At 35.5% G+C, this 12,755-nt stretch overlaps 1 protein-coding gene across 1 annotated transcript; it reads left to right on the top strand.

Annotated features, from left to right (window-relative positions):
• The first annotated feature begins 458 nt into the window (after window positions 1–458).
• Window positions 459–5,767, top strand: LOC104120252 (beta-glucosidase 18-like). The gene is made up of 12 exons (XM_070181480.1): window positions 459–672; window positions 765–831; window positions 938–996; window positions 1,096–1,171; window positions 1,310–1,384; window positions 1,526–1,613; window positions 2,154–2,410; window positions 2,580–2,691; window positions 3,441–3,732; window positions 4,162–4,264; window positions 4,368–4,473; window positions 5,367–5,767. Exons 1-12 carry the CDS (start codon window positions 499–501, stop codon window positions 5,575–5,577), a joined length of 1,620 nt encoding a protein of 539 aa, XP_070037581.1. The 5' UTR covers window positions 459–498; the 3' UTR covers window positions 5,578–5,767.
• The last annotated feature ends 6,988 nt before the right edge of the window (window positions 5,768–12,755 follow it).

The raw sequence follows: 12,755 nt of genomic DNA, 5'->3' as shown, positions 1-12,755 counted from the left end.
TATCCGCCAGTTTTGTTACAATTTTCCCTGATTGCCGATTTTGGGAGATCTTTACTGTTTTAATTTCTTTTATTGGCAGAGTTAAATGTTGTCTCTTTAGTTTTATTTTTTAAATAAAACAAGTAAGAAAGTGAGTCCACTTGTCAAGAAATAAACTAGGCCAGCAAATAATGTTGGTCATGTGACTCAGGTAATAAAATTTCTCGCCAACTAGAATTGTGCTGAAATTATGTCAAAATGAAGACCTATATGCACCAGTCACCACCAATGAGAGCTGCAGTTTCCTTTTATTGATTAGTACAAGTAAAATACAACTCAGCCATCGGATAGACAATCTTCTTTTTCCCTGAAATTAAGTCAAAATTAAGATATGCAACAACGAATGAGAGCGACATTGAACTTTTTTAATCCTGTTATATATTAATTAGTAATCCTATAAATACAACTTAATTAGGCTCCGTCAGATAGACTATCAGTTTTATCTGAAATTTAGATAAAATGAAGATGGGCAACAAAACTAAGAACTCCTACTTCATTTGTCTCCTCTTACTATTGCAACGTGTTTCTGCCAACAGTATTATCGGCCAAGGAGGAAATGAGTTGGAAGAAGAGGTTAAAAGATCAGAATTTCCAGATAGTTTTCTTTTTGGAACATCAACTTCTGCCTATCAAGTACCCACATCTCTGACTTTCAATTTCCTATTCTTTATTTAATTGTCTCTGCTCTCATATAACATCCTTAATTAATGAGTATATGAATATAGATCGAAGGAGCATATATTGAAGACGGCAGAAGTCTTAGCAACTGGGATGTTTTTTCTCATACCAATGGTATAATCTCTCACATTCTTTTACGTCTGTATAAATTAAGATTTTTTTAATATGTTCCTTTTATATAAGCTAATACGTTTACTATCTTGTTCTTGAATTGGTTCAGGCAGTATCACAAATGGAGGAAATGGAGATGTAGCCGACGACCACTACCATAGTTACTTGGTACTCCCTGAGTTTCATTTTATACGACATGTGATCATGTAAAATGAGATGTTTAAAGTTAGAACGTGTCATTTTTTTTGTTTCAACGAATGATGGCAGGAAGATATTGATATAATGGCCTCTCTTGGAGTAAATGCTTATCGATTCTCCATTTCCTGGAGTAGAGTTCTTCCAAGTATATATGTTCCTTTTCATTCTCTTCTCTTATTTTCACTTCTTTTAAAGTCAAATACAATCACATGGGATTAAACAAAGAGATACTTAAATTAACTAAGCATATATGTTTTTGACTCCTAATGGTGGAGCTGGACAGGAGGAAAGTTAGGGGCCGTGAATCCAGCTGGAATCAAGTTTTACAATAATATCATTGATAATCTCTTACTTAAAGGTGGTTGTTTACGAACTCTTCTTTCTTCCATTATTCTTTACCAACTCTTTTTTTATTTTTATAACACACGTCATATTACTCAGAGTTGACAAGAAAAGAAGCAAATAATGATTGCAATATTAATAGATACATAAAATGCAGGAGTAGCACCATTTGTGACGATCCATCATAATGACTTTCCTCAAGAACTTGAGGACAGATATGGGGCCTGGCTCAGCCCTCTGATGCAGTAAGTTTCTTCTCTAGTTAAATCTAGCTACAATTAGTTCTTTTTTGATTAAATTCAGATAATCAGGATGGTTTTATATCATCCAATAAGCAAGTGAAAGCAAATTAATTTAAAAAATATACTTTGAGGGAAATTCGTACATAGAAGAGGTCTATTCTATTTCCCTTAAATAATGTTTCATGTGATTTATGCACTTTTTGTTTCAATTTATGTGATATTGTTTGACTCGACACAAAATTTAAGAAAAGAAATAAGACTTTTGAAATTTGTATCATAAACATGCCATATTATTTGGTGGCCATAAGATATTTGAAACTTGTGTCTTAAATATTTTATAATATTTGTATGGTTATAAAAAAATTTCGTTAAGGGAAAAATCAAAAAAATAAAAAATTTAAAGTTAAATTACTTTCAAATATAAAAATGTGTTATTCTTATCGAAACAGACTAATAAAGAAAGTGTCTCACCTAAATTTAAACAGATAGAGTAATAAAAAAAATATATATCGATCTTAATCAGTGAGTTGGTCATCTTTGTAGGGAAGAGTTTGTGCACTTTGCAGAAACATGTTTTAAAGGTTTTGGGGATAGAGTGAAGTATTGGGCCACAATAAATGAGCCTAATTTATTCGCGGAACTTGCCTATATGAATGGTGTATTCCCACCTTCACATTGTTCACCCCCTTTTGGAAAATGTTCCTCTGGTAATTCAGACATTGAGCCTCTACTTGTCGTCCACAACTCAATATTGGCTCATGCAAAGGCTGTCAAACTCTATCGTCACCATTTCCAGGCAAGTCTATTCACTTCTCCAATTATTTCAAGCTATTTCTCTCTTTCTATTTTGAGAATAAAAAACTGTCAGTCGCATGTTACCTTATTATTTTAGTTTTGAAACGTACGTTCAAATGAAAGATTTGGAAATAAGTGGTACTAGTAATTAAAATTATATATATGAGCAGGCAGAACAGGGTGGAATGATAGGAATGGTGGCGAGTGCTTACATGTATAAGCCAATTACGGATGATGAGGCTGACATTAAAGCTGCAGCTAGAGCTTTGACTTTTCATGTGGCTTGGTACGTAAGTAGTACACCAAACATAAAAAAAATATTATGAACACCTGAAGTTTACAACAAATAATCGAGATTAAGGATAAACTAACATGGAATTATTACACATTATTAACAATAGCTTAGTGATATAAATGTGTGCAGAAGACAAATATACACATATATCATTTATTAAGTGATTTAGTATAATTCTTTTCTCCAAAGATAAGCTCAATTACATTGGATATGTCGTACTCTGAATATAATGCATAATCCTTCAGAATTTCAACAGGTTGTCATCTTATCAATTGAGAAACGGGTTCGACTATAGTGTTTGTATTCATACTTAATGAGTTAAGAGTCTAGTATACATAACCGGTAAGAATAATATTACTTTATTTATTTTTTCAAAATTTTATTATTATGTAATCTATAACATTTTTCTCGTTGAACCCATAAGTTCCTATATATTGCTACCCCATGAGGATCTAGATGAACTTCCAGAATGCTGTAAATCTTTTACCAATAGAAAGTTGTAACCTTTCTTTTAACTCTAAAAATACCAAATCTCGTATAAGGTTCAAACAAATAATATATTAGCTTGATAATATATATACGGAACTGATCGACAAACATGTGATATATCTGTTATGAAAACAAAAATTCTGTAAATTAGATTAGGTGAAGAAAACAAAATTGCACATGTTAATTAGTTGTATTCGGACGTGTCAAGTTGCAAATATCAATTATTAATCTCGATATTTTTGAATGAACAGGCTTCTTGATCCTCTAGTATATGGAGATTATCCTACAGAAATGCGAGAGTATCACGGCAGGAAATTACCAAAGTTCAGCTCTGAAGAAAAAAGGCTTATAAAAAATAGCACCGACTTCATAGGGCTTAACCATTATTCCACTTTGTTGGTGAAGGATTGCCTTCTTTCCAATTGCCCATGCAATATGAATGACAATAATAATCCAACTTGTAGCCATGGTGAAAATCGTGCCATCCTTGGGTTTTTGCTCACTACTGGACAGAACGAAGATGGTGCTTTCGTAGGAGATCCGGTATATTTTTGCACACGTCTTTAAAGGGAAAAGGTCCAAATTTACCTCTATATTATACGAAGTATCTTAATTTTACCACCCCGTTAATTATACTTGAGTCTCTTTATATCTTTACCTTTAGCAAATCGTGTCGTATTTGCTCTTGATTTTGGCGAAGTTCCAGTGCGGATTAGGTTGATACTTATAACGTCGATGGTTCAAATATACCCCTTGTTATACTTAAGGTTGGAGCTCTGTTAGGATGAAGGGTAAGTATGCTATGAATTGCTAGCTAGCAAAGGTATGAATAACCCAAAACTAAAGTATAACCAAGGATAATTATAAAAATATTTGGTATAGTAAAAGGGTATTTATGAACCTTTTTCCTTGTTCAAATTCTTATCATGATATGGTGACAATTACTCTAAACTTACACCAACTACTTTTCAGATGGGAATGCCTGGATTGTATGTGGTTCCACAAGGCATAGAAGAGATTGTGGATTATATAAAGAAGAGATACAATAACATGCCTATAATTGTGACTGAAAATGGTAAATAATCTCCTTAATTAAACTCGTAGTATTTCTCACTGATTTCTCATGTTCGAGTGTAGATTCTACGTAATTGAAGGTAAATTGCGATTACTTCATACAGGGTACGCTTCAATCGACAAGCAAGAAGAAGGATATGAGTTGGTCAAAGACATGAAGCGAATTAAATATCACAAAGCATACCTTGCATCTTTGGCTCGATCAATTAGGTATACTCTCCATTCTAAAGATTTCTACCATGATCTCGTCTATATTATCTACTCTCTTTTAGAAGCTATCTCTTGCACACGATCTCTTAAGAAAGATATTTTATTTCTAATAACAAGAATGTTTATTATAACTATTCTCTATTTCTCTTTTAAACGCCTCACTAAATTAAATTTCGCTAACTAGAATAGTAAAGGTGAATTTGATGGAAAAAAGTATTAATGCTTCTTGTGCTTTCAAATGTCTGATATTTTGAAACAAAATTTAATTTGCCAAAATGACAAGTATTTGGAACCAAAGAAAGTACTTTATATGGACCAAGAACTTGGATCGTCTTAGCGCCAAGTTGTTGCAATTTAACAAAGAGCTTAAGGAGTTTGTAAGATTAATTTGACTATATATATGGATTATATATTGATTATACACAATTGTACACATGTCATACATAAGTTATGCCTATATTATACCTTCACCGGCTATTGTTAGTTTAAGCAATCGGGTGGTCGGTTACAGGGGCGGATGTAGTGTATTGTGGATGGGTTCAATTGAACTCATAACTTTCGACGTGAAATAAAAATTTATATGTAAAAATTCATTAAAATTGCAAAAAAAAATAGATATGAACCCATAACTTTAAATATATAATGGGTTCGATACTAAAAATTTCAAAAGTTCAACCCATAAAATTTAAATAATGAATTCGCCTCTGGTCAGTTATTTGGGTTAATTCTGCTTATAAATGAAAAATCTTGAATTTCTAAAATATAAAGAACGAACCGCTAAATGTTGGGTCGAATAACAAAGTTTAAATTTGTTATATCTTCTTTTACATCTACATTCTACACATTAAGCTTGACTGTGCTTTTCTTTCTCTTTTACAAATGATGATGGGCAGGAATGGTGCGGATGTGCGTGGTTATTTCATATGGAGTTTGATGGATAATTTTGAATGGATATTTGGTTACACCATTAAATTCGGGCTTTATCAAGTTAATCCTCTTACGTTGGATCGAATCCCAAAACTGTCGGCTCACTGGTATAAAGATTTCCTCACCAATAGTAGCCTCAACAATATACAAGCAAAGAAATCAATATATGGAGTTTAGGTTTTTTATTTCTTTGGCAATATAAGTCATTTCTGTTAAATTTTGGGTTGTTTTGGAAGTATTGATAGATTTTATTTTGTAAAACTGTGCATGTATTTATTTTATTTTGGAAGAATATATATATTTAGAAAATACTTGTGTTCGGATTCAGATATCTTCCGAAATTAATGAATTATAATTTTTATTCAAATTTAAGAATAGTATCACTAAAGTTAAAAGATAATGCAAAGGCTTTCAAATGGATATATATATATATATATATATATATATATATATATATATATATATATATATATATAGAGAATATATGTTTTATATATGCATATCTTATTAAACATCTTCTTGTTGAAATAGCCGCACAAAAAAAAAATGCTTTCTCATCATATGGACCGAACAAGCGTAAAAAGAAAGAGAAAGGATGGATATCCGGTTATAAGGTCTGAACTTTCTTTCTGTAACGACTCGGCCAGTCATTTTGAGTATTACAATCTCATCTTCCCATTTACTACTCAAATTATATTTTACAGTTGTTGTGTGAATTACCGGGGTAATTGATTCGGGTCCGGCGAGGTTTTGGAATGAATTGAAACACTTAGTTCCAAGGTTTAAATCTTAAGTTAAAATAGTGATCGGATGTCCACTTATGTGTAAACGGCCTCGAAATGGAGTTTTGATAATTTCAATAGCTCTGTATGGTAATTTTGGACTTAGGAGCGTGTCTGAAAAATTATTTGGAGGTACGTAGTGGAATTTGGCTTGAAATGCCGAAAGTTGAATTTTTGGGAAGTTTAACCGGGGAGTTGACTTTCTTATATCGAGGTCAGAATCCAATTCTTGAAATTGGAATAGCTTCGTTATGTCATTTATGACTTGTATGCAAAATTTGAAGTCATTCTAGATTGATTTGATGTATTTTGGCACAAGATATAGAATTTGAAAGTTCAAAGTTCATTAGGCTTGAATTGAGGTACGATTCATAGTTTTAGCGTTGTTTGATGTGATTCGAGACTTCGACTAAGTTCGTATGATGTTTTAGGACTTGTTGGTATATTTGGTTGAGGTCCCGAGGGGCTTGGATGAGTTTCGGACTATTTCTAGGCCATTTTAAATTGTTGGTTTTTGTCCACAGAGGTGTGAATCGCGATCACGAATATCAGGTCGCGTTCGCGAAGAGTAAACAACAATTTGGGGCGTTGTGAATCGCGATCGCAGAAGCTGTTTTGCGATCGCGTAGAACAAACCTCCGCTGCATTGACCCGACTTTGAAAGCTTATATATCGCAATCTGTAAGAAATATGGAGATGATTCAAAAATAAAAGTTGTATCCCTTAGTGTCTTGTCTAGCTTTTGGAAAGGTAAACTATTTGTCATTTGGAGTTGTGTACAAAATGTTATGATAGATAAACTCTAGGCTGTGTGGGAAGAGTTTGGAAATTCTCTGTTGCATAGGGCTGCCTTTGGAAGCTTATATCTCGGAATATATAAGGAATTGGGAGTTGAGCAACAAATGAACATTATAGTCCTTGGTGTCTATTTTTCAGAAAGTTGAACCAATTGCAATTTGGAGTTTTGTACAAAGAGTTATGACCATTATACTAGATGATGTCTGGAAGTGCTGGGAATTTATTCTTCGCGATCGCGAAAGGCAAATTTTGGGCTGGAAATTTTTGTGCTTCGCGGTCGCAAAGAGTAAATGACTGGACAGAAGATAAAATCGTGGGTTTTGATTTCTTTCTTCATTTTCGGATTTTGGAGCTCGGATTGGGCGACTTTGGAGAGGAAATTTTTCACAAAACTTAAGGTAAGTGTTCTTGACTCCCTTATGATTATATTCCATGAATTAATCTTCGTTTTTGGCGTTAGATTATTGATTTTTCAAGAGAAATCGGAGGAATTTCTACAATTTCATAAAAATAAATTTTCGAGATTTGAACACCGATTCGGAGTCGGATTTGAGTGAAACTAGTATGGTTGGACTTGTAATTGGATGGGTTATAAGATTTTGTAAGTTTCGTCGGATTCCGAGATGTGGGCCCCACGGGAGATTTTTGAGCTAAATTTCGGATTTTTGTGGAAAATTACCATTTTCTTATGGAATTAATTCCAATAAATTTTATTGACTGAATCGAATTAATTGTGGCTAGATTTGAGGTATATGGAGGCAAATTCACGAGGCAAAGGCATACCGGATTAAAGAATTACACGGTTTGAAATAAGTAACACTTCTAAACTTGGTTTTGAAGGTATGAATTCCCAAATTTGGTATGATATAAAATGTTGAAGGTGACGAACATGTAGACGTGCACCACAAAAATTGTGTCTTGAATAAATCATGTGAAGTTGTAAAATTAAAGAATCATGTTATTATTTGAACATGTGGCACATGTTAGAGGAATTTAGCTGAGGCTAGTAATAAAGATCATGTTTAGGCTATGTGCCGATATTTTAGGACCCATGGGGTCGTGATGCTGTTGAATTAATTGTTCTAAAATATACATTTCACACTCAGTAATAATTGTCCAGTGTAAGGATATTTATGGGATTCAGCTACGCAACGCAGCAGGCCATTTGGCTTTATATATGTTACTATTTTATGGATCGGGACTGCCCGCCTGCAGCAGGCGATATTGGCTTTACCATTTTATGGATCGGGGCTGCTCGCCTACACCAGGACTTATTGGCTTTATTATTAAATGGATCGGGGCTGCCCGCCTGCACCGGGCCTCGTTGGTTTTATTATTATACGGATCGGGACTGCCCGCATGCAGTAGTCCATATTGGCTTTATATCACGCTTTGGCTGAAGGAGCCCCTCCGAGAGTCTACACATACCCCCAGTGAGCGCGGTCGACTTATAGTGCTTGGGCTGAAGGAGTCCCTCCGGAGTCTGTACACCCCCAGTGAGCGTAGATAATTATATATATTCGGGATGGATTTCCCAGGGCATGGACTTGCCTTACCTACTGCTTATATATATGTTTGGGATGGATTTTCGGAGGGCATGGACTTGCCTTACTTATATATATTATAATGAATTTACGTGGACATGGATCTTGTCTGTATCATTTGCATTTGGGGATAAATTACTCCAGGGCTGGGTTGGCCTTATACGGTACTGAATGACTGACTGTCAGTCGATGTGTATATATATACGGGTTGGAACACCTCGGGGCTGGACTGGCCATAAACTGTACCGAGTGACTGAATAATTGGTGACCAGTATCTACAGGAGGTCTTGCTACTGAGATATCATATTCTTTATATCATGCAGTATTGATCTATTTCACTTGTACTGAGTTTATTTGTTGAACTTGAAAGCATGCCTACCTTTCTGTACCATTATTTTTACTGGATTGTACCTGCGGAGCTCCTCATTTCTTTCAGCCTAGAGGTTAGTCTTGTTACTTATTGAGTTAGTTGTACTCATACTACACTCTGCACCTCGTGTGCAGACCCGGGTGCTTTCGGATACGGAGATTGTTAGATTTTAGAGTAATATCCGTTGGAGACTATCAAGGTAGTTGCTTGGCGTCCGCTGACCTTATCTCTCTTTACTTCAGTTATTGTACTGTTCTATACTTTCAGGCAGTGATTTTTATCAGTCAAATATTGTATTCATATTAGATGCTCATGTACTCAGTGACACCGGGTTTTGGGAGTGATATATTTGAAATTTTGAGATTTCTTCCGCTGAATTTAATTATTTTATTTTCAAATTTAAAAGAAATGGTGGTTTATTAAGATTTTTGGCTTGCCTAGTATTGAGATAGGCGCTATCACGACAAGTGAGATTTTGGATCGTGACAAGTTGGTATGAGAGTTCTAGGTAACATAGGTCTCACGAGTCATGAGCAGGTTTAGTAGAGTCTTGCGGATCGATATGGAGACGCTTGTACTTATCTTCAAGAGGCTTCCGAAACCTTAGGAAATTTTTTACTTTTTTGTATTCTATCGTGCGGAATTGATTCTGCTTGAAACATAACTCTTTGAATTCCTTCCATGCATTCGTATGCGCACATGAGCGCTCGGTATTAGTTGTGCATCGCCGGCTTGTAATTTTATGAATGAGGTTCAAGATGTGTATTCTGTGTTTTGGTGATGGGCCAGTCTGGAAGACTTGAGGCCAGGTTTAGACCGTCGCTTAGGCTCGGTAGCTTCGGTTGTAACCTATACATTTGAACTCATATATCCGGTAATGTCCCTACGAGTGAAATTTGTGGCTCGATGAACGGTGGAATGGATGTGTTAAGACGATTTGAATGTGACGAGAAGTGTTTCCTTGAAATGTAAAGGAAGGCCACTAGGTGCTTTATTTTCATTTTGATGTGACGTACAATCTCGAGTGTGAATATTTTGAAAGATCTTTCACGTTGTTAAATTTTGGGGCAAATTAAATTCTCGTGTCTGGTTAACGAGTTTGGACTTAGACAGATTAAGTGATTTCATAGTAATTGTGGCTGCGAAAGGATATAACAAGATGCCACTTTGAGACTAAAAAGGTGGGTTATCTCATGCAGAGTAATTTATGTAGGTGTGTTCCTTATGATGTGAATATAGAGTTTTTTTTCTGCCAGCGGGGTGTATGTGTTGAGACTCGAATTTGAATCTGATTGAGAAAGTTGACTTGAGTGTTAAGAGAATGAATGTGAGATTAGCGGATGATTGAGGTATTTTATGGTTGGTGTGTCTTGAGCTTGAGAAGAATTTTTTTTGAACTGACTACAGTATTAAGGCAGTAATAAAGTATGGGTATTGTGAGTTATCAAGTATTTTAATCTAAGGCTTTGAGCCAAGTGGGGGAGCCTGCTATTGACAATTCAATTCATGGTTATGTGTCAAATTATTTTTGTTTTCGTCTGAAGTATACTTGGGAATTAATGATAACTTGCAGAGGTGGAGTTCGAAAATGACTCGAGTAAGGAAATTTCTGGATACGGGTTATATTGTGCTTTATGAGTATATAAAAATCGTGGAATGAGTGAGTTGTTATTTGTGAATGATGTAGTGCGCACGGAGTATGAATTTGATAAGTGGTATTAAAGTGAGTTACTTCCTTGAGTGTTGTTATGCTAATGGAGCACATGTCTTTTGGCCCATTTGGGCAGTGTAATGTGGATTTGAACAAAGGAGGTGACTCTCTAGAAAGTTCTAATGGATTCGAGATTAATATGTAACAATTGAGAATTTTTGGCGGATTTGTTTATGGCTAAAATCTGAGATTTAAGTTGGATGGTGTCGAGACTTATGACATTTTTGTATATCATTATGGATTTTATATTTTGGTATCAGGAAGGTGAATAAAACTGCCTTAGACTCAAATAAGGTATTTTTAGAGTGGGTATTTCGGTTGTGGTATTTATTGGGGTAATTATGATGTGGTGAGACTCTACAGATATTTTGATGGCAATATTCTTGAGTTTTGGTGACCTACGTGGTTTGGTCGAGTTAGAGGAATTTAGTTCTGATAGCTTGGTTATGTGCAAATGGATTTCAAAATGTTCTTAATGGTTTCTACCATGGGTTGAACCAGATATATTCTACCGGTGTAGGAAATGTGTTGTGTATTATGAATTCCTCCTGGAAGGAAGAAAGATAAAGGTTACTGAATGACCGAGTATGTAATTTGTTGGTTACCCATAGTTGATAATGAGATTCTCGTGCTTGTCACATGATGGCATGATAGATGTGGTGTATGGCGCGGAATTAAGATTTACATGTACAAGGTGGCAGTTCATTCTTGAATGGTAGATCATGAATTTTAGACAGAATGGTCAATTTCAGATAATTAGATGAATGTTATACCGGATTAAAGAATTACACGGTTTGAAATAAATAACACTTCTAAACTTGGTTTTGAAGGTATGAATTCCCAAATTTGGTATGATATAAAATGTTGAAGGTGACGAACATGTAGACGTGCACCACAAAAATTGTGTCTTGAATAAATCCTGTGAAGTTGTAAAATTAAAGAATCATGTTATTATCTGAACATGTGGCACATGTTAGAGGAATTTAGGTGAGCCTAGTAATAAAGACCATGTTTAGGCTATGTGCCGATATTTTAGGACCCATGGGGTCATGATGTTGTTGAATTAATTATTCTAAAATATACATTTCACACTCAGTAATAATTGTCCAGTGTAAGGATATTTATGGGATTCAGGTGCACAACGCAGCAGGCCATTTGGCTTTATATATGTTACTATTTTATGGATCGGGACTGCCCGCCTGCAGCAGGCCTTATTGGCTTTACTATTTTATGGATCGAGGCTGCCCGCCTGCACCAGTTGTCTTTATTATTATACGGATCGGGACTGCCCGCCTGCAGTAGTCCATATTGGCTTTATGTCACGCTTGGGCTGAAGGAGCCCCTCTAAGAGTCTGCACACCCCCCAGTGAGCGTGATCGACTTATAGCGCTTGGGCTGAAGGAGTCCCTCCGGAGCCTGTACACCCCAGTGAGCGTAGATGATTATATATATTCGGGATGGATTTCCTAGGGCATGGACTTGCCTTACTTACTGCTTATATATATGTTTGGGATGGATTTTCCTAGGGACTGGACTTGCCTTACTTATTTATATTGTAATAAATTTACCTGGACATGGATCTTGTCTGTATCATTTGCATTTGGGGATAAATTACCCCAGGGCTGGATTGGCCTTATACGGTACTGAATGACTGAATGTCAGTCGATGTGTATATATATACGGGTTGGAACACCCCGGGGCTGGACTGGCCATAAACTGTACCGAGTGACCGAATAATTGGTGACCAGTATCTACAGGAGGTCTTGCTACTCAGATGTCATATTCCTTATATCATGCAGTATTGATCTATTTCACTTGTATTGAGTTTATTTATTGAACTTGAAAGCATGCCTACATTTTTGTACCATTATTTTTACTGGACTGTACCTGCGGAGCTCATCATTTCTTTCAGCCTAGAGGTTAGTCTTGTTACTTGTTGAGTTAGTTGTACTCATACTATACTCTGCACCTCGTGTGCAAACCCAGGTGCTTTCATACACGGAGATTGTTAGATTTTAGAGTACTATCAGTTGGAGACTATCAAGGTAGCTGCTTGGCGTCCGCTGACCTTGTCTCTCTTTCCTTTAGTTATTGTAATGTTCTATACTTTCAGGCAGTGGTTTTTATCAGTCAAACATTGTATTCACATT

Source organism: Nicotiana tomentosiformis, chromosome 7 (genome assembly GCF_000390325.3).
Source record: "Nicotiana tomentosiformis chromosome 7, ASM39032v3, whole genome shotgun sequence".
NCBI classification, from domain to species: domain Eukaryota; kingdom Viridiplantae; phylum Streptophyta; class Magnoliopsida; order Solanales; family Solanaceae; genus Nicotiana; species Nicotiana tomentosiformis.
Note: the sequence above shows the minus strand (reverse complement) of the source record. Positions and strands in the feature narration are given on the sequence as shown.

Excerpts from the sequence above, each read along its gene's own strand:
- LOC104120252 (XM_070181480.1), top strand. The coding sequence starts at position 499 with ATGAAGATGGGCAACAAAACTAAGAACTCCTACTTCATTTGTCTCCTC. Across the intron at positions 1,385-1,525 it reads TGATAATCTCTTACTTAAAG|GAGTAGCACCATTTGTGACG; the intron begins GTGGTTGTTTAC and ends CATAAAATGCAG. Across the intron at positions 2,692-3,440 it reads TTGACTTTTCATGTGGCTTG|GCTTCTTGATCCTCTAGTAT; the intron begins GTACGTAAGTAG and ends TTGAATGAACAG.